Genomic DNA, 21,154 nt, shown 5'->3' on the forward strand with positions numbered 1-21,154 from the left:
AGCATTCTGTAACAACAATATTTGGCGAAATATATCAAATGCAGCTCAGTAATACCTTTGTTAAATTTTATCGAGATCGGTAAAGATTTGGATATAGCTCCCATATATAACTTCGTCCGATTTACCCTTTTTTGTGCACCAAACGTCTAATATTTGTCCAAATGGGATGGAATTTGGCACTTACGACCGAATTGAGTCTAGAAGCTAGTATGTCAAATTCGGTTCAGATATAGCTATAGCTTCCATATATAATTTTCATCCGATTTTTTATATTTGTTACCCACAGCCGTAATATGCACTCCGTAACAACGATATTCAGGAAAATATATCAACTACCGCTCAGAAATATATATGCCAAATATTATCAAGATCGGTTCCGATTTGGATATAGCTCCAATATATCTTTATCCGATTTCAAATTAATTGTGCTCCAAATGGGCAATACAAGTCCGAATTTAAAATATACTTTAAATTATAATTATAATCGTAGCGTGTATGATTGAACTCTCCCATAAAAACTTGTAATTGTTATGTGGAGCTCTGCTAAATTAGCAAAGTGGTGTAGGGTATAATAAAGTCGGCCCCGCCCGACTTTAAGACTTTCTTTACTGGTTTGTATTGCAACGCAGGCAAAATATCTGCCGTTGCTACTGGTTACTTGTTACAAAACGTTGCTGCCCATGTGTGCTGACTCAGTGAGAACCACGCAGTGATATAGGGGATATTTTAAGTGTTAAGTGTAACGTGTTAACTGCTCCCCCGCTTAAGTGAGAGCCGTCCTCGCATCTTCTGAATCTATCGATGGTATCTTGGATAACATGATTGTGTTGGGTCTCCTTTCGTTTCCGCCTTAATTTCGAGAGTTGGCAGTACGTTACTAGAGTCGCTATTGCTACGAGGATGGCAGTATTTGGGCCAACGAATATTGTGTCTTTAATATTACCAATGTATCGTGAATTCTCTATTGTCAGACTTTTCAGGTGTGAAAGACTTAGTACTTCCTCGTGGTCAGTTATGCTGTTATTTGTAATCGCTGCTGAACTGGGGATTTTCACTAGCATGCCATTTCAATTTTGATAAGTGGTTTCGTTAATTTGGATTTCACTGACGAAGGCCAGTAAAAAAGTTCCTCTAAAGTGAGAAGGGCCGCAAGAGTGGATTTGTTAGGCACATGTTGGGTGAGATAGCTCTCTACAAAATATTGACAGAAGTGTGGCAGTAAGGTTTTCTATGGGGAGTACTCATTGTCTTCTAAAGGTTGGGATTTATTATCCCTATCTTTGAAAGGTAAATGGATAACATAATAACATCAATGTTTCTATTTCAGAAATTATAATCCTATTTTTGGCTAATAGGCTTTGTACAAATGTATTTTTTCGTATTTTCTATGATGTTATTTACAGCGTCCATCATTCTATTTATCTGGTCCTACGTTTTGGCGTTTATTGTAATTAAATATTTTGTATATCTTCAAAATCTGGAGTCCCCGCAATAACTTTGAGGGCAGTACCTAATAAATTAATGCTCCTTTGTTTCTATAGTGAATATTGAGGGAAGCCAAAAGGTTTGTTATGTGTTCTACAACGGATTCCATTAACGGAAAATGATTCGTCAGTTGTTTCGTTGCTTCAGCAATCTGGTCAAGTTGGAAATATGTCTCAAATAATCGAAGTCTTGCCAAATGATAACGTCACTTTACATAATAGGTATGTAGTCCGAGTTAGTGTAGTCCATTAATGTTGATGTCGTTGAAAATACGAATACTGTCATAATCAAACCCCTAAAAAGTGAATGCAAAAAAAATAGTCATATGGAGAGACACTTATCTTAGGTTGTTCTTATGGACCACCCTTCCTTTAATAAGAACTGTAGTCCTTTCGAATATAGTGGGGTAAGCTTATTCCCTAGTCTCTTATTGTTCTTGACTAACACGGACTCCCCCTCTTGAAACGTTCTGTTCTGTCTGGAAGAGTTGGCCCTTTCTAATAACGTCCACCGAGCTTCTGCTATTCTTATTTTTATTTCCTGTCTAATATTGGTCTTTCTTTTGTTACTTTGTGGATTGTCCGGATATATTGCACTGTTGCAAGGAGAATGGGGATTAATGTGCTGCCATATGATTGTGATTGCGATTGTGTTCCGTAGCCACTATTTCCGCTTGGTCGTTTTTGTCGAAAATGTCCAAAACCATTCTCTGCATTGCCAGAATTTGGTTGCTGGAAGTACCTAACCAATTCGTGTTGAACGATAGCTAGCGTTGGCAAATCGCAATGTATTGCGTTCACCACGTTTGGATTCACTGCTAGCTTCACATCTTCGTTTAGAGCATTCTTACCAGAGAACTCGATGACATGACTCGTTTTATTTTCAAAAAATAAAAAGAAGTTTTTCTTTCGACAAATGGTGTTTCTTCTACGACTATTTGATTTCTGAAGCAGTCCAGAGGTTTGTCCGTTGTCTCAACGGTGTAGGTAAAGGAAACCTCGCTTGAGCAGTCGCAACATCGGAACGGGGGTTCCCTGTTTCGTCAGCAACGAAATTCTCCTCACCTCGTTTGTAGAAAAGCTGCGCTTTATCTTAGCGGTGGTGTTTTGGCCTGAAACCGCAAACGTGAGTGGATGGTGGTCCGTATCTCTTACTCCATAGACATAATTCTTCAGCGTCATAAGTGCCCACACTATAGTCAGTAACTAGTGTTCGTTTGTTGCGAACTTCAGCTCTCTGTCTTTGAGTGTTCTAGAGATCATAGTGATTTTACCACCTTGTACCAAAACTGCCCTCAAACTCCTTCCCTCGTTAGATCGAATGGCTTTTTAAAGTCTGGGTAAAGTAACAGAACATCCTCCAAGGATAATAGTTATTTTAATCCGAGATCTCTAGAAACCCTCATATGAACATCGTATAGTCGATTTAATGCCCATTCAATATGTTTGTCATGCTCATCCTCATTTTCTGAGAAAATTATAACATTGCCTACATATTTGCTCTCTAAGAACGTCGTCGATTGCTCTCTGAAAAATACTAGGAGCATCTTTTAGGCCGAAAGGAAGCCTGTGGAAAAGAATGCAGAAAAGCCTGCATCCTGTTCCACGAGAGATATTTGATAAGACCCGGATTTTAAATCAAGAGTGGTAAAGTACTCGGCTTTGCCCAGGTTTGATAGAACTACTGCAACATCCGGAATAGGGTACTTGTCATCAATTGTTCTCTGATTTAATTTTCTAAAATCTATGACAAGACGTTGTACAGTGTTCCCATACCCATACTTCCTTCTTCATCGACCACCCATACAGGCTTGTTATATGGGAACCTAGATGACCTAAATATACAATTTTTCAATAATTCTTGTACCTCGCTGTTAACAAAGTCTGCCACACCCATTGGGTATGGGTAAAATTTCGGTCCGTCTCTTTCAGTACGAACAGTTGCTACGATATTTGTATTAAAGAGCAATGACACGTTAGAGTTAGCAAGTACTCCTAAAGTACTTTTCATCTTTTGATAAAATTTTTTGGTAATGGTTTGAGGTACTATTATGTCCTGAACTTATGTGAAGTTTACCTTTAGTAAGTTAGGGACATAAATCAATATGTAAATTAAAATGCAATTTTTGTCTAAAATTACGCCAAGATCAACGAATGAATCTACATTGTCCAATTTGTGAGAGCCAATTAAAAGGTTGTGCTCTAAACAAAGTCAATTTTTTACATTTCTGTAGATCTAGTGTCATACCATTAGCACTGCACCAATTTACGAGAGAATAAATATCATTTTGCAAATTAAGAAACCTAAGGTGAGAGTCCATATTGCAAAAAAGTTTTACATTATCAGCAAACATTAGGATAGGAAGGTCATTTAGATACAATACAAAAAGGAGTGGGCCAAAATGACAACTCTGTGGGACACCAGAGTGCACAAGTATGCGTTTAGAAAGAATATTATTGAAAGGAACTCTCTGAGTACGTCCTTACAAATATGATGATATCCATGACAAAAATAATGTTGAGAAACCCATTTTGTCTAGTTTATATAATGGTAATGTATGATATACTTTGTCAAATGCCTTACTCAAATCAGTATTTATGATATCAGTTTGGCATTTCATTTTTTTTTTGTTTTAATGACACGCCTGTTATCAGATTTGTGCAAAGGAATAATAAAACTAGATCGGCATGCTTGAGGAAAATAACTATATATTAAGGATGCATTAGATATAGTGGTTAGGGGAGAGTAAAGTTCATGTCCACATGACTTAAAAATGTAAGATGGTACTCCATTAGGACCAGGAGAATTACAACTTTTTAGCATTAATAGGCCATTTAAGACCTCATCCTCAGTGAGAATAATTTGGGGGAAATAATTTAAACTACTAATATTATATGCGTAGGTACCATTATAATTGAATGAAGGCATAGAATATGTATTTTGAAAGAATTCAGCAAAGAAATTTGCTATTTCCAGGTGGACCCTTGACTCCCTACAACCAAGTTTCATGCTACTAGGAAATTCGCGAACTTTACATTTTTTGAATTTACAAATTTATAAAAGTTTTTTAGGATTCCTCTGAAAGTCTTTTTTCATCTTACTTAAATAATTGGAATTCGCGTTTAAATTTTCAACATTATATTTATTTCGAGCTCTTGAATAATTTGTATAATTAAAAGTGGTATTACATTCTTTGAATTTTTTAAATGACCTACTTTTTATGTTTCGTAAGCGCCTAAGATGCGAGGTAAACCAAATTGATCCCGTATCGGGATAGAACTTCAATAATGGAACTGACATAGCCAACGAATTATTAAGTACAATGTTAAAATTGGAAATTTGCAGATATATGTTACCTTGATTAGCCCAACTCAAACTGGACAATAAAGAACGAAGGAGACCAATATTAGTCCTAGAAAAATTTAACTTGTGAGGTTTAGTTTGTATTTTGGCACAGTTTGTTTGAATATTAAGTTCAAGATTTATGATAAGCGTTGGGTAAATTTTTTTCTTCAGGTTCCACAAAAGGTGAACATTTACTTAATGAGGTGTTAACGATCGAGGAAAACATTAAGTCTAATATGTTACCTTTAAAATTATAAATATTATTTATTTGACATAGACCTTGGTCAAAAATATTTTGCCAAAAGTTTTCCATATCATTAGACCAAACTGTTGATGAGACAGGTGAGTGATGTACAAGCTAAAATCGCGAAGTCAAATTAAGTTGGAATTTGACGAGTGAATATATGAAATTTCTTCAATTAATTCAGAATGTTTTAAATAAATGCTCGAATCAAAATTCGGAGGAATGTAGAACACGTTATATAAATAGTTTGGTAAAAGTAAGCTAATTTCACACACACAAAAATTTAAAATCACATTCGAAAGACATTTAGAATGTATTTTTAAGTTTAGTATTTAGGCCTCTAACATTTTGATAAAGCAAAGATATATATTTATTTAGTTTTTTTGGGGCATTTGGCTGAGAAGGTAACGTTGTTGGTTTTACAAAATTGGGTCTCTCTAAATACAAAATCGTTAACCATTGTACCATCTTGCCAAAAGGAATTTTTATACCCTCTACCATACTATGGAGGGTATATTAACTTTGTCATTCCGTTTGTAACTCCTCGAAATACTCATGTTACACCCAACAAAGTATATTTTTGCACACATGTTTCTTTTGCCAGTAGGCAGGTTAAGTTCGTAAATGGGCCATGGGATATTCGGTATTTTGATGATTTTAGCGACATTATTCACCGGAATTGTTTCATATTTGGTATTTGAAGTTCGAAATGGATACTACAGCCTAAGACAGGAAATTGTATGTGCAGGCCCATGTCTTCGTATAGCCCCCATATAACGGTACCTTCCAATATTCGGTATTTTGATGATTTTAGCGACATTATTAACCGGAATTGTTTAAAATTTAATATTTGAAGTTCGCAATGGATACTACAGCCTAAAACAGAAAATTGTCTGTGCAGGTCCACGTCTTCGTATAGCCCCCATAAAATGGTACCTCCATATATTCGGTATTTTGGTGATTTTAGCGTCATTATTCAAAGAAATTTTTTCAAATTACGCATTTAAAGTTCGTAATGGAAACTACAGTCTGTGACAGAAAATTGTCTATGCAGCTTCACGTCTTCGTATAGGCCCCATATAACAGTACCTCCCTATATTCGGTATTTTGACGAGTTTAGGTACAATACTCACCGAAATTGTTTGAAATGTCGTATTTGAAGTTCGTAATGGATGCTACAGCTATGACAGAAAATTGTCTATGCTGATCCAGTTCTTCGCACAGCTCCGATATAACGGTACCTCTCTATATACGATATTTTGATGACTTTAGCTACATTATTCACCGTTTATTTCAAGTTCCGAATTTAAATTTGGTAATGACTTATAACAAACAATGCCTGTGTGGGTCCACGTCGTATAGACACCAATATAAGGGCTATATTCGGTATTTTTAAAATTTTAACAGAATTTTTTAAGAATTTTATTTTCAAATTCGTTCCAAATGGTGGTGGTGTTTACCGTTAACACCTGCACATTTCAAATGACCATGTTTGAAATTGAAACACTTTCTAACACAAGCAAAACGTAATGGCTCTTGATTAGACTCGACTTCCTGAGCTAATGCTAGAGCCAAGGATGAATATCCGTAGTGCATCCATTTCATACTTCTCATTTATGGATTCAGCAGTGGACCTATCATATGTCATAGTGGTATTATTTGTCAGAAGAGTGAGTTTCTTCTCGACCTCATCGTAAAATTGCAGAAGGGTCATATTACCCTGGCGGAGAATGAGAAGCTCGTGCTCGATCAAATAAATGGGACGTTTGTCGGAGTACGTAAAATCAGGAGATTAATTATTGATTCACAATTAAGAACAGATAGACTCATATCGACTGGTTCTTTTATCTTATTGGTAGTGTTTGAAATTCCCATCGAAATGTTCAACAATTTTATAGGCTGCCTGAAGCCATTAAACGTATGTTTCCTGTCTTCCTTCAAAGTCGGGTAAAGATTTCACTATATACAATGTTTCATCGCATTGTCTTCCAGGAACTATGTCTATCTCTTTAAATGGTTCGACTTAGGGAGTCGTGATGACAATTTCAATAAATCGCTGGTTAATTTCCTTAATCTGTTTTTCAAATACCTGTTTCTGGGTCGTTAAAGCGGTGCTTACAGCAACCTCCATCATAGCCCTAATTTTTTTTGATGATTTGATTTAATCACTGGTTAATTTCCTTAATCTGTTTTTCAAATACCTGTTTCTGGGTCGTTAAAGCGGTGCTTACAGCAACCTCCATCATAGCCCTAACTTTTTTGATGTCATTGTCATTTTCCCGTCATTTCAACAGATGCTTGTTCTGAAATATATGCCTTTTTTTCTACAGTTATCCTACTAAGTCCCTCGATTACTTCTTTTAGCATAGATTGGTCCTATTTATTCATGGGGCACGACCCTTGCAAAAATTTACAATATTTTTATACCATACTATGGAGGGTATATTAACTTTGTCATTCCGTTTGTAACTCCTCGAAATACTCTTGTCAGACCCAATAAAGTATATATACTCTTGATCAGCGTAAAATTCTAAGTCGATTTAGCGACGTCCGTCTGTCTGTCTGTTGTAATCACGTTATCCTTCAAACGAATTGAGATAGATGGCTAGAATTGCACACATGTTTATTTTCCAGAAGGCAGGTTAAGTTCGTAAATGGGTCCACGCTTTCATATAGCCCCCATATAACGGTACCTCCCGATATTCGGTATTTTGATGATTTTAGCCACATTATTCACCGGAATTGTTTCAACTTTGGTATTTCAAGTTCGAAATGGATACTACAGCCTCAGACAGAAAATTGTCTGTGCAGGTTCACATCTTCGTATAACGTTACCCCCCTATAACGTTACCTCCCTATATTCGATATTTTGACGATTTTAGCGTCATTATACACCGGAATTGTTTAAAATTACGTATTTAGAGTTCGTAATGGGAATTACAGTCTGTGACAGAAAATTGTCTATACAGGTCCAGGTCTTCGTATAGGCCCCATACATTAGTTCCTCCCTATATTCGGTATTTTGACGATTTTAGGTACAATACCCACCGAAATTGTTTGAGTTGTCGTATTTGAAGTTCGTATTGGATGCTACAGCCTGGGACAGAAAATTGTCTATGGTGGTACAGGTCTTCAAACAGTTCCGATATAACGGTACCTCCCTATGTACCATATTTTAAGTTTCGAATTTAAATATGGTAATGGCTTATGACAAAGAAAAATTTAACAGAATTTTTTAAGGATTCTATTTTTTGAAAATTTCCAAATTTGTTCCAAATGGTGGAGTGTATTCAATTTCGGCCCGGCCGAACTTACTGCTTTTTAACTTGTTCAAACTACTTAGGTTTTAATTTATACTATTTAAAAGACTTGTTCTCACAGAGATATTACTATAAATCCTCAAAATATTTTTTGCAATTGTTTTAGAGTATAGTATTTCTCTTAACTTACAAATAAATTTATTAAATATGTTGACTGGATCGCTGTGTGGCTTTTTGTTGTTTGACGGTTTTCGACTTCTGTGCTGCTCAGGTTGTTCCGAAGCTCTGGTGATTAAATTAAATTATCTTCTTCGCTGCCCTAAGTTGTTTCGAAACTTGGTGGTTATTAAATTTAGTTTTATTTATTTTCTGTTATACCACGTATGGGATTTTAATTTCTGTTAAACCACGTTTTTTATACCACCACAAAGCGGTCAGGGTATTATGTCTTTGTGCATTTGTTTGTAACAGGCAAAAGGAAACGAGATAGACCCATAGTTCCTTTTGATGATCTGCATAGAATCACATTCTGAGTCGATTTATGCATGTCCGTCCGTCCGTCTGTCCATGTATTTTTGTAAACAAAGTACAGGTCGTATTTATTGCCCGATCCAGATGAAATTTTGTACAGATCATTTGATTGGCCCAAGGACGAACCCTATTGAAATTGGAGATAATCGATCAAAATTTAGATTAGCTCCTATATATATCTTCGCCCGATTTGCCTTTTATTATGCACCAAACGTGTAATATCAACCCGAATTATATGGAATTTTTCATATACACCCAAATTAGGCCTGAAAATATGTATGCCGAATTTGATCGAAATCGGTTCAGAAGTAGCTATAGCTCCCATATATATTGTTCATCCAATTTATTATTTTTGTCCACCGCCGCCGTAATATGCACTCTGCAACAACAATATTCAGGGAAATATATCAAATACAGCTCAGAAATACATTTGCTAAACTTTATCGAGATCGGTTCAGATTTGGTTCCCATATACAACTTCGTCCGATTTACCTTTTATTGTGCACCAAACGTCTAATATTTCTCCAAATGGGATGGAATTTGGCACTTACGACCGAATTGAGTCTAGAAGCTAGTATGTCAAATTTGGTGAAGATCGGTTCAGATATATTTGTTACCCACAACCGTAATATGCACTCCGTAACAACGATATTCAGGGAAATATATCAAATACAGCTCAGATTGCCAAATTTTATCGAAATCGGTTCAGATTTGGATATAGCTCCCATATATATCTTTATCCGATTTCAAATTAATTGTGCACCAAATGGGCAATACAATTCCGAATTTAAAAGATACAAATGCTTCGACATATTTAGTCCTTTAAACTTTAAATTATAATTATAATCATAGCGTGTATGATTGTATTCTCCCATAAAAACTTTTAGTTGTTATGTGGAGCTCTACTAAATTAGCAAAGTGGTGTAGGGTATCATAAAGTCGGCCGCGCCCGACTTTAAGACTTTCTTTATATATTTTTATACCCTCTACCTTGGAAAGGAGGGTATATTAACTTTGTCATTCCGTTTGCATCATCCCTAAATATTCGTCGTAGACCCAATATAGTATATATATTCATAATCAGCATACAAATCTAAGTCGATTTAACGATTTCCGTCTGTCTATTGAAATCACGATACAGGCCACATTATTTGACGTAGAGCGTCAAACGTTAGCAAAATAATTTGTATTGTGTATTGGATGGTTTGTATTGAAAATGATATATCGGTCCACGTTTTGGTCCCCATATGACGATACCTCCCTATATCGGTATTTTGATCATTTTTGCCACACTTTTTCACGGATTTATCTGAAAATTGGTATTTGTAGGTAATAATGGGTCCTAGTTTGTGCGGCGAAGCATTGTATGTATAGGCCCACGTTTTGGTATATCCCTATATAGCGGTACCTCCCGATATTCGGTATTTTGATGAAAAATTGGTATTTGTGGGTCATAATTAGTTCTAATGCTTTCTTTACCCTAAGATGGAGGGTATTAAAAGTTCGGCCCGGCCGAAATTAATACTTTTTTTGTTTTACCACGTTAGACACCAATTAAATGATTTATGGGCTCTTTTATTTCATTTCTTTATTTTGGGCTCTTTTATTTCATTTCTTGACTTAAACCTAATTATACTAGCTTATTCAATGCCTTGCTGTTCGCCGTTTTTTGCATTGCAACGCATGCAATATATCTGCTCTTGCTACCCACTGTGTGTAGAGTTGAGTTGTTTTAACGGCCACGGACATTGCGTCAACGGAATTCTATAGCGGATATTTGTAAGTTGTTAGCTGCAACATGTTAAATTATACAATATATAAATAACCAAAATAATTTGTCTGGATGGATGTCATTTATCAATAAAGAGAAGGACTACTATCCTATGGAAGAAATTGTTGTCGATATTTTATTAAGACCTTTATTAAAAATAAAATATAAAGCTTTTTGACATAAATGTAATTTAAAGTGGATGAGAAGGAGTGTTAAATATACACTTTGTTAACTTATCGAAACATTCACTTGCGCAAACTACATCATGTAAATAAAATCTGAATACAAAAATAACAACAACTTCAAAAAAAAAACTTGTCCAAAAGAAATAGGTCTCAAATTAGGAATGCCTTGACTTTTTGCCTTCATAGTCCTTATTCTTCTGCAAATTGCGTTTAATTTGTGCAGATTCTTTATTCGATTAGAAATCAGAATTTTACGTCTATCCAATTTATATACTTTCTGAATGAGCTTCCGAACTTACAACTGATGTAAACTTTTCAATATGTTGATATATTTTCTTGTTATTTAAATTCATGCTTAACAAAACAGGAGGAGGCTGTAGAACAATTTCAGAACTTGGAAGATTTTCAATAAATTTTACACCCCTAACTTATATCTGACGTATTCTCTCGGTGTTTTTCACCACAAAATATATTAATGTTACCGAAATTCGTCAAAAGTATAAATTGGACAAATTGACATAATTCACTTACTCTTTTGTATATTGAAAATAAAAGTGTGCAATTAAAAAACATTAAATTTGGAGATATTCTTTGGTTTTTGAAATTTTGCTGTTATTTATTTTTTTTTGGTTACCTTTACTTTAATATTGTGGAGATGGTGAATAATTTTGTACGGCACGTCGGGTATTAGGTACGCTTGCTTGGGAAAATAATCTGAAAAAGTAGGTAAGAACGAGATGGAAATGTATGCTGGGCAATCGGGTGCATTAGAATTGAACAGCAAATGGTCTAGATAAAAAGAACCATTAAATATAAGAAAGAATGAAGATATTCTTGTGAAAAGGTATGGGGTTTGTTGAGGGAAGTCATAGAGTCCTCCCAGGAAATACGTTGCACGTTACATCACCATTAATAATGTTCTGTTCTACTTCTCAACTTTTGGTGTATCTGTCAAAGGAACATTTTTATGATACGAGATATTTATATTAAGATCGCAAAATGATACAATTCTATTGGTAACGAAATCGATTGTGAGTAGTTAGAAAGTTTTACTTCGATAAATCTATTTTGAACTTTTTTGTACGACTTTGCGGTTGTTTTGTACAACGTGAAAACCTTCTTCATAAGCAGCTATCACTCAATTGAGGCCAATACTCTATATTTAAAATAAAATTCCGGCTAATATTTTATCAATAAATCCAGCTTAGTTGAAACACGCAGCACGCAAAATGGTTCGAGTTTTTGACTTCGAATTGGGTTTCTTGCCAATTTTTTATCAGGAGGAATGTTCTCGCCGAAGAGCGTTCAAAAGTACGATACGACAAAGCGAATACAAAAATAAAAAAGTACTTCACATATAAATCTAACATGAAGAGCAAAATGACCTTAAAACATAATAATTTAGGAGGACCATGATCCCCAAAAAATTGCATTGTCTTTTTATAAAGATAAATTTGTAATAATGTTTTTACTCACAATATTCTAATCCAAGCAGTGTATCCCGGAATACGTTCCAAGCTCGTTCAACCGTTAGAGGATTCTTCGTGGGAATGCTTAAAACTTCACCCTTTTTTACCAGTTCGAACACCATATACAATGAATCTTCTAATGGATCATCAAGAACTTCAACTAATTTAACAACATTGGGGTGATCTAGTTTTTTTAAAACGGCAATTTCACGATATACACGTTCCAAAGGCGATGTTCCTTTTTTTGGGCCCCGCTTTAGAAGACCAGCTTGACGAAGTAGGCGGCGTTTCGACAATATCTTCATTGCATAGTGCGTTGAATCTTCTTCCGAATAAGCTAATTTGACTAGCCCATAAGATCCCTGAAACGAATATTTAAGTAAGAAGAGTTGATTGATTTTGAATTTTTGTTAAAAACCATATAAATAACATTCCTTCCTAATATACATTTCCGTGAAATGAAAAAAAAATTGTGCTCCTGGAGTTTGTTTTCGAGTAACGATTTTACAATTCCAATATTATTATTCAAATTGATAACATAATATATGCTATGAGTAAAATACAATACATTTTTAAAATATTTTACATCTCTTACATCTGTGTTTTTGATAAGTGTATTTATAAAATACTAGCTGGCCCGGTCCGCGTTGCCGGCCCGTAGTTTTTGTCTATTATGCATATTGTCAAAGCATAATTATTCACAGATATGACTGATAAAAGTGTTCACGTACTGTTCGAATAAGTGTTTTAAAATACCTGTACTCATATTTAAGCCGTGGGCATCTATATTTAAACCATGGACTTTAAATGTGTATATGTGATATACAAATCTATTAAAATGTATATATCAATCTTATCCCCATATAAGGGATCAAATTAATTTTTAGTATGGTAAAAATCGTAGCAAAATTTTCCAGCCAAATCAGTAGTGATTTGGAATTTACTGTATTTTATACACCTCATAAGTGAGGGCTGAATGATTTAAGAATAGCCAAAGTTAATTACTTTTTTAAACCCATTAACACCTTAGATTGAGTATTAGAGTAATCATTAGTCCCCCTAACCATGTCGGTCTGTTTGTCCGCCAAAATGTGAACTTGAGAGATATGTTGAAATTTTTTGTGTAAGATTTTCACAACCCCCCAAATACACATTTTTAGCAAAATCCTTTAAAATATGGTAAAATCAGGCGGCACCTTTATATGGGAACTACTCCGAAACATCGACCTACATTGAAAACTTTCATCTACCCCTTATAATCCAAGATGACAAATAGAGGCCAAATCAAATTTAGCATGTCAAACTAAAAAAAAAAAAATAATTAAAAATGGTTTTATCCACCTCATAATTGAGGGCAGAATGATTTCCGAATAGTCAAATATAATGACTATTTTACACCCATTACCGTAATATGGGAATTAAATTTATTTGCCATTTAAATTGTAAGTTAGAGACCCCATAAGTCCATATTTTTCATCATAGTATAATTCAATGACGATTTAACAAATATTCGGTTCCGTGCTACTTTCTTATATTTATAATTTGTTCATGTTTTCACAATCCCAAATCTACGTTCTCAACCAATATTCTCTTGGGGGTTACAACTTCAATAGAATACACAATTTTCTTTTCTGACCACACATTAGATGTGAAAGTGGACTTGGGGATACCCCAACGTGGGGACTTTACTTAAATAAATACCTATGAAGCAATTATCTGTATGATGGTTCCCTACCCCAGGGTAGCATAAATACAATTTTTTAGCCAAATCAATTGATGAATGTGGTCAAGACCAATATGGGCCCTGAAAATTTCAAATTATATGCCAAGAGGTTCTCTACCCCCTTAGAAAAACAAAGATGCCAAATAAGGGCCAAAAAAAGGAAAAAGTGGCCAAGACCCCAAAAATAGCTTAAATCATACGATGGTTATATAAATATGAAATCGGGTTGTACCCTAATCCGTGAGTTATGATCGATATCATGACCTGCAAAAGCGATTTAAGATATCTTGAATGTTTGGGAAGAATTTCTGGAAGAATAAAAATCCTTTTTTTACTAAAAGTCCCATTCGCTCTACTATTGTACTCCCAAAGAATTTTGCATTTTGAGCTCTAATTGGAGATTATTGTCACATGAAAGAAGATTTTTGTTTGTTTAAATGTGTTCGCATCTTCAAGCTGAACCACATTTAGGCCCTGGAGTTGAATGGTAGATGTCAGTTAACATCGTATTTCGCACTTATTTTATTTTTTTTGGTGAAAAATTGTATATATTGAAAAATTATTCTTTATTTTGTTCACAAAAAATCCAATGAATTTAATATTTAATATTTAAAAAAAAATTGACAAAAGAAGAATAACAAATTGAAAAAATCTTCAACTTGTTCGCTGATTTTTTACAGCAAATGTTTAAAGATCTTTACAAAGTTTGTCAATAGAATGTACTATTATTCTAAAATTCGATTCCATTGAACATTTCTGTTGATGTTTTCCTGATTTGAGAATTTTTGCAATGAGATATCTTTTTTCGTGATTTTTTGAACGATTTTGAAAAAGTAATTATCTTTTAACTTTGGTGTGACCGCATTAAATTATTTCGGTACTACACTTCCATGTAACCCGCCATCAATTTCAGTTCTCAAGAAATCAAGTCAATTTAAATTAATATTCGATTTCAAAAATAAAATATAAAAAACACTACAAATGTACATTAGAAAAAAGTAAGTCAAAATGGAAAAAAATCATGCAAAATAAAACATTACTATTGTACATTTCAAAAGTCAAAATGAAAATATTAACATATCACATTTTTACGCGATTTTTTGGATATTATCCTTTTCGGATAAGAGACAATTCCGAATTTGTAAGAATCATTAAAATCAGTTCAGCGGTTCTTAAGTTATAAGCGTAGTAACTAACACAACTTTCATTTATATATATAGATATATATATATATATATATATATATATATATATACGTTCCCAGCCAATATTCTCTTGAGAGTTAAAAATTCAATAGTATACCAAAATTTTTTTTTCTGACCAAACATTGGTTAAGAATGTTGATTTGCTGGTACACTATTGTGGGAACTATACTCAAATAAATGCCTATGTGGAAATAAATGCTTATCTGTAAGACGATTCTCTATCCCAGAGTAGCCTAAATACAATTTTTTAGCCAAATCAATTGATGAATATGATCAAGACCAAGATGGACTCTACTCCAAAAGTCAAAATATTATGAGAGTAGGTTTTTTACACCCGTAGAAACAAAGATGCCAAATAAAGGCCTGAAAAATGAAAGAAAAATGTCGAAAACCCCGAATATAGCTTAAATTATATAATGGTTATACCAAAACGTGATCATTTTTTGCGAGGATGGTTTCTTCTCAAATTACCAACTTTTGCTAAAATGCGTATGAGTAAAATATGGTTAAAATGTAAACTATACTTGAAAAAGGAGTGTACCCTTATCCGGGGGTCATATATCGTGACCTGCAAAAGCGATTTAAGATATCTTGAAAGTTTTTTTTCCTAAATGTCCAATTCGCTCTACCATTTTGCACCCTTTATATTCAGTATTTCACTGATTGCAATTCCAATGAATTGCATTTTGAATTCTCATTGGGCGGATTATTGTAATATGAAAGAAATAGTTCCACATATAAGGGTTATACCAAAGCATGGTCCTATTCTTATAATTATTTGAAAAAATGTGTTGTTCTTCTTAAAATCTCAAATTACCAACATTTGATATACATCTGATATATATTTTGAACAACTGATTATTCATGAAACCCCTAGGAAAAATTTAAAACTCTATGGTAACTTTTGCGAAGTATAGAGCAAAATATTTGAGGCCCTTTGTGTTTGGTTAAACTATATAAAATGGACCCTAAAAACGTTTGATCGACCCCCCCCCCCCCCTTTTTTTTGGGATTTTTAATTACCAACCAAACTGACTACTGATGATAGCGCAAAGTCACCGTATAACGTTTCATGGGAGTTAAGGTTACTTTTAAGGTTTCGGAAAAATTTTCCAAGGAAATGTATCCTTTTCTTTCCAAACTTTCAATTTGCTCCACTATTTTATATAGTTTGCATATAACAGTGCTCTTCATATTCGGTATTTCACTGGTTGCAGTCCCAATGAATTTAGCATTTTAAGATCTCATTGGATGGATTATTTCCATATCTAGTCAATTTCCATTGAATTTTTTTCTTCGATTTTTCCCGATTTGAGAATTTTTGCCATGAGATCTCTTTTATCGTGTTTTTTAGCGATTTTGAAAAAGTAATTATCTTTTAACATTGGTCTAACTGCGTTAAGTTATTTCGATATCATTTGACTGACTTCCATGCAACCCGCCATCAATTTCAGTTCTCAAGAAATCAAGTTAATTAAATAAATTGGTATTAATATTCGAATTAAAAAAAATATATAAAAAAAACACTACAAATGTACATTAGAAAAAAGTAAGTCAAAATGGAAAAAAAAATCATGCAAAATAAAACATTACTATTGTACATTTCAAAAGTCAAAATGAAAATGTTAATATAACACATTTTTACGCGATTTTTTTGAATATTATCCTTTTCGGAAAAGAGACAATTCCGAATTTGTATGAATCGTTAAAATCGGATCAGCGGATCTTGAGTTATAAGCGTAGTAACTAACACAACTTACTTTTATATATATAGATTATCGAAACAGCTAACTATGCAAACATTTTAATTTCAGTGATATCGATGCAGTCAAAGTCCAAAAATGTTGCCGCATCGAATGAAATATTTCGCGCTGGAAATGAGGCGGGGAAATTCATTTTGTCACCATTAATGGGTGGCGCGTGCTGAGTGCCATGGAGTTGAGTCCTGTTAGAATGTCCAAGGTCTGCGGCCAAAATGTTAGCGTGCCCAAGGCACAATATTTTCGCGATAATAATCGGCATTTATTCTGATGCCACGGTTGATTAATACTAGCAGAGAGAGACCATCGGCTGTTGTGGCGGCCCACACCATCGCCATGACCAGCGCTTGAGTTCTCCTGGCCAACCTAAAGTGCAAATTTTCAGCTGACCTTTTGTAAGTAAATGTTTGTTTACAAACTGCTGGACAACGAATGTTTCCTCATCGGAGAAAACCAAATCCGACAGTACACCACTTTCGGCCAAGCGAAGCAACTCTTTAGCTCTTTTGAGTCTATTTTCTTTCCGTTGCCGTGTAAGTTCTTGAACTTTTTGGAATTTCATTGGCAAAAATGGTTCGAAGAGTAAAGATGCGACTTTGATGGAAACTCGCGTCGCAGTGGCCGAAAATGGCTCGTGAGCTGAACATATCACAATATTCCATTCAACAAATATTGAAAAAGAAGCTCGGGGTAATTATTTTTCAATATTTGCCGAATGGAATATTGCGATATGTTCAGCTCACGAGACATTTTTCGGCCACTGCGATGCGAGTTTCGATCAAGTCGCTTCTTTACTCTTCGAACAACTTCTGCTGATGTTGCTGTTTTCTTTCGTCCACTTCCTTGACGTCCGACTACGCTACCAGTATCACGGTAACGAGCGATGGTACGACACACCAAAGATTTAATCACATTTAAATGCTGGAGTGCTCTAATGATAGCCGCTTGTGGTTTTCCAGCCAAACATAAAGAAATCACACTATCACGCTTGAATTCCATCATGAGTAAATTTTTTTTGGAAAATTCTCACCAACTTGCTTTTGTACGCTTGTAAACAATATAATGAGCTGTCACTGGAATATTTTTAACAGCTGTCGGATGAGTAGCTTAGAAATGACAGCAGTCTGAATTTGGTTGCAGTTTTTTCATCTCACCCTGTATATGTGCATATGAAATCTAAATTCTTGGGAGATACCTCCGATTCTTATGCTATATCTATAGTTCCAAGTGGAGTTTCGAAAACTCATATAGCCTATGTTACTTTCAGGCGATGTTGTAGTATACTTGCAAATTTTGAGGCAAATCTGCGCAGTGGTTTTCGAGTCGATAAATTACAAACATTTTACTCTTTTACAGATATAGAAGAAATATATTGTTGGTTAAAAAACAAATTTCAAAAATTTAATTATTGTAATACTTTAATGCGTGAACAATATTTAGCTCGGTCTACCAACGCGTGAACATGCCAGGAACAGCTGACCGTGGGAAAAGCGGGAACATGCTACATTTAGTTCGCATACACGAAGAGTTTGTCCTTCGGATTTATTAACTTGATAGCAAATGTCAATTTACCTTTAGTTTTACACCAAATTCCGTCACACCTTCCATATTTCATTGAAATTGGAGGTACATAGCGTGTTTGGTGCATCAAATATGTGAAATCGGCTGAAAATATATATGGGAGCTATATCCAAATCTCAGCCGATTTCTAATTAATTTGATTAATTATTGTAACAAAATTCCGCCACACATTCTGAAATTCATTGGAATCGGACATACATATCGTGTTTGGTTTTTGTAAGTTGAAATGTATATATATATATATATATATATATATATATATATATATATATATATATATATATATATATATATATATATATATATATATATATCTTCTTCTTCTTCTATATCTATAAAAGAGGAAAATGTTTGTTTGTATGTTTGTTTGTTTGTAATTTATTTATGGACTCGAAAACCGCTGAACAGATTTTCCTGAAAATTTGCATGCATACTGCAACATCGCCTGAAAGTAACATAGGCTATATACATTTTTGAAATTACACTTGGAAGTGGAGATATCAGAATCGGTGTTACCTCCCAAAAATTTAGATTTTGTAGGCACATATCTATTGATCGATTACAGATATAGTCTCCAAATTCGGAATGCGTAACGGAATTTGGAACAAAAATACATTTGGCTAATTTTATTGAAATCGGTTCAGATTTGGATATAGCTCCCATATATATTCGACCGATTTCAAGCATTTGATGCACCAAACATGCTATGTATCCCAAATTTCAATGAAATTTGAAAAGTGTGATGGATTTTATCTAAAAAATTTATTTCCCAAATTATATTGAAATCGGTTCAGATTTGGATATAGCTTCCATATATATTTTCGACCGATTTCGTTCATTTGATGCCCCAAACACGATATGAATGTTCGATTCCAATGAAATTTTGAATTTTTACCGGGATTTGATCCGAAAATAAATTTATCAATTTATATTGAAATCGGTTCAGATTTGGATATAGCTCCCATATACATTTTCAGCCGATTTCATGTATTTGGTACACCAAACACGATATGTATGTCCAATTTTAATGAAATTTAAAATAAATAACGAAATTGGGAGCAAAAATGAATTTGTCAAATTATATTGAAATCGGTTCAGATTTGGATATAGCTCCCATATATATTTTCGACCGATTTCATGTATTTGATGCACCAAAAACGCTATGTATCTCTAATTTCCATGAAATTTGGAATGTGTAACGGAAATTAAAACGAATATACATTTGTCAAATTATATTGAAATCGGTTCAGATTTGGATATAGCTCCCATATATATCTTCAGCCGATTTCGTTTATTTGATGCACCAAACACGATATGTATGTTCGATTCCAATGAAATTGGGAATGTGTGACGGGATTTTGATATATATATATATATATATATATATATATATATACATATATATACACGATTTCAATATAATATCCCTAATACCAATTTCCGCCACTCACTCCGAATTTCATTGCAATCGGTCATACAAATTGCGTTTGGTGCGATTTCAATATAATTTAGTAAATTTAGTTTTCTAGTAAATTCCGTTGTACATTCCACATTGTAAGGCAGTATCTACATCCGATCAATAGGTATGTGCCTACAAAAACTATATTTTTTGAAGATACCCTCATTTCCAATGGGAATTCCGAAAATTTATATAGCCTATGTTACTTTCAGGCGATGCTGTAGTATATTTCGACATTTTCAGTAAAATATGTTTGCAGTTTTTGAGTCTATAAATTACAAACAATCAAACACACAATTTTTCGACAAAAAAGGACTAAGATAGCGATTATCTACTATTGTCGTACCAATTTCAAAATTTAGATTCCTTCTAATTAATATGTTTTCTATCGACTCCTATCAATAAATTGGTACTTCGAGACACTTGGTTTTGACCATTTTTGGCCACAGTCGTGACACTGTGCGTCTTCCTATTCCCCCGATTTCTGTCGAGTATTTTCATGGAGAAATTATGAAGGTAAAGTCATGCAATCATATGTTTACTTTTTTTCAAAAATTTTCATTTCACAACATCTCATTGTCAAAATGTATATTTATGAATCCATTGTACATACACATATCAGATATGGGAATCTGTTTTCTATGCAATGAATTTTGACAAGGTATGTTACAGAAAATGCAAAAATGAGAATGTTTATTTGAAATGACTTTACCTTCTTAATTTTACCATGGCACAGTGGTCGCTGCCATTGGCCAAAATTCAAAAAATGAAAGTCAGATATTCATTGTCAAATGTGTACACCTGAACTCTTAAGGGGTTAAGCTTTTTAGAAAACATAATTATCTTGACTTCATTCTAACGACCTATTTCGAGAATATCATCAAAAAAGAGAAAATGTAGTTAGTTGCTTTTTTCAGTGGGATCAGTGAAAAAGTGGAGTAAAAATAGAACTGTATTACAAAATTAAATACATTTTAAAATGACAAATCTTGGCATTATTATTGAAAAGCAAGGTATTGACTTACTTTTAGTGCAGTAATTTGTGTGTTTAGTAGTTGTGTATAATATAGAAGATGTGAGTGATCTGAGTTGCCTTTAAGATTAATTTTGAAAATAAAATTGGATTTCAGGTAAAG

At 33.9% G+C, this 21,154-nt stretch overlaps 1 protein-coding gene across 9 annotated transcripts in view; it reads right to left on the reverse strand.

The window, feature by feature from the left end:
- The window catches only part of LOC101894121 (calcium/calmodulin-dependent protein kinase kinase 2), a 162,939-nt gene that overhangs the window by 67,501 nt on the left and 74,284 nt on the right, over window positions 1-21,154 (reverse strand). For 7 of the 9 annotated variants that reach the window (XM_059122820.1, XM_059122827.1, XM_059122819.1 and 4 more), the window contains one exon: window positions 12,298-12,652. In XM_059122820.1, coding sequence (XP_058978803.1) covers window positions 12,298-12,652 — 355 coding nt within the window. Of the gene's footprint in view, window positions 1-10,437; window positions 10,657-11,455; window positions 11,536-12,297; window positions 12,653-21,154 lie in introns of those variants that run through there. The other 2 variants (XM_059122824.1, XM_059122825.1) reach the window with 2 other exon arrangements.

Source organism: Musca domestica, unplaced genomic scaffold (assembly GCF_030504385.1).
Source record: "Musca domestica strain aabys unplaced genomic scaffold, Musca_domestica.polishedcontigs.V.1.1 21, whole genome shotgun sequence".
Lineage (NCBI taxonomy): Eukaryota > Metazoa > Arthropoda > Insecta > Diptera > Muscidae > Musca > Musca domestica.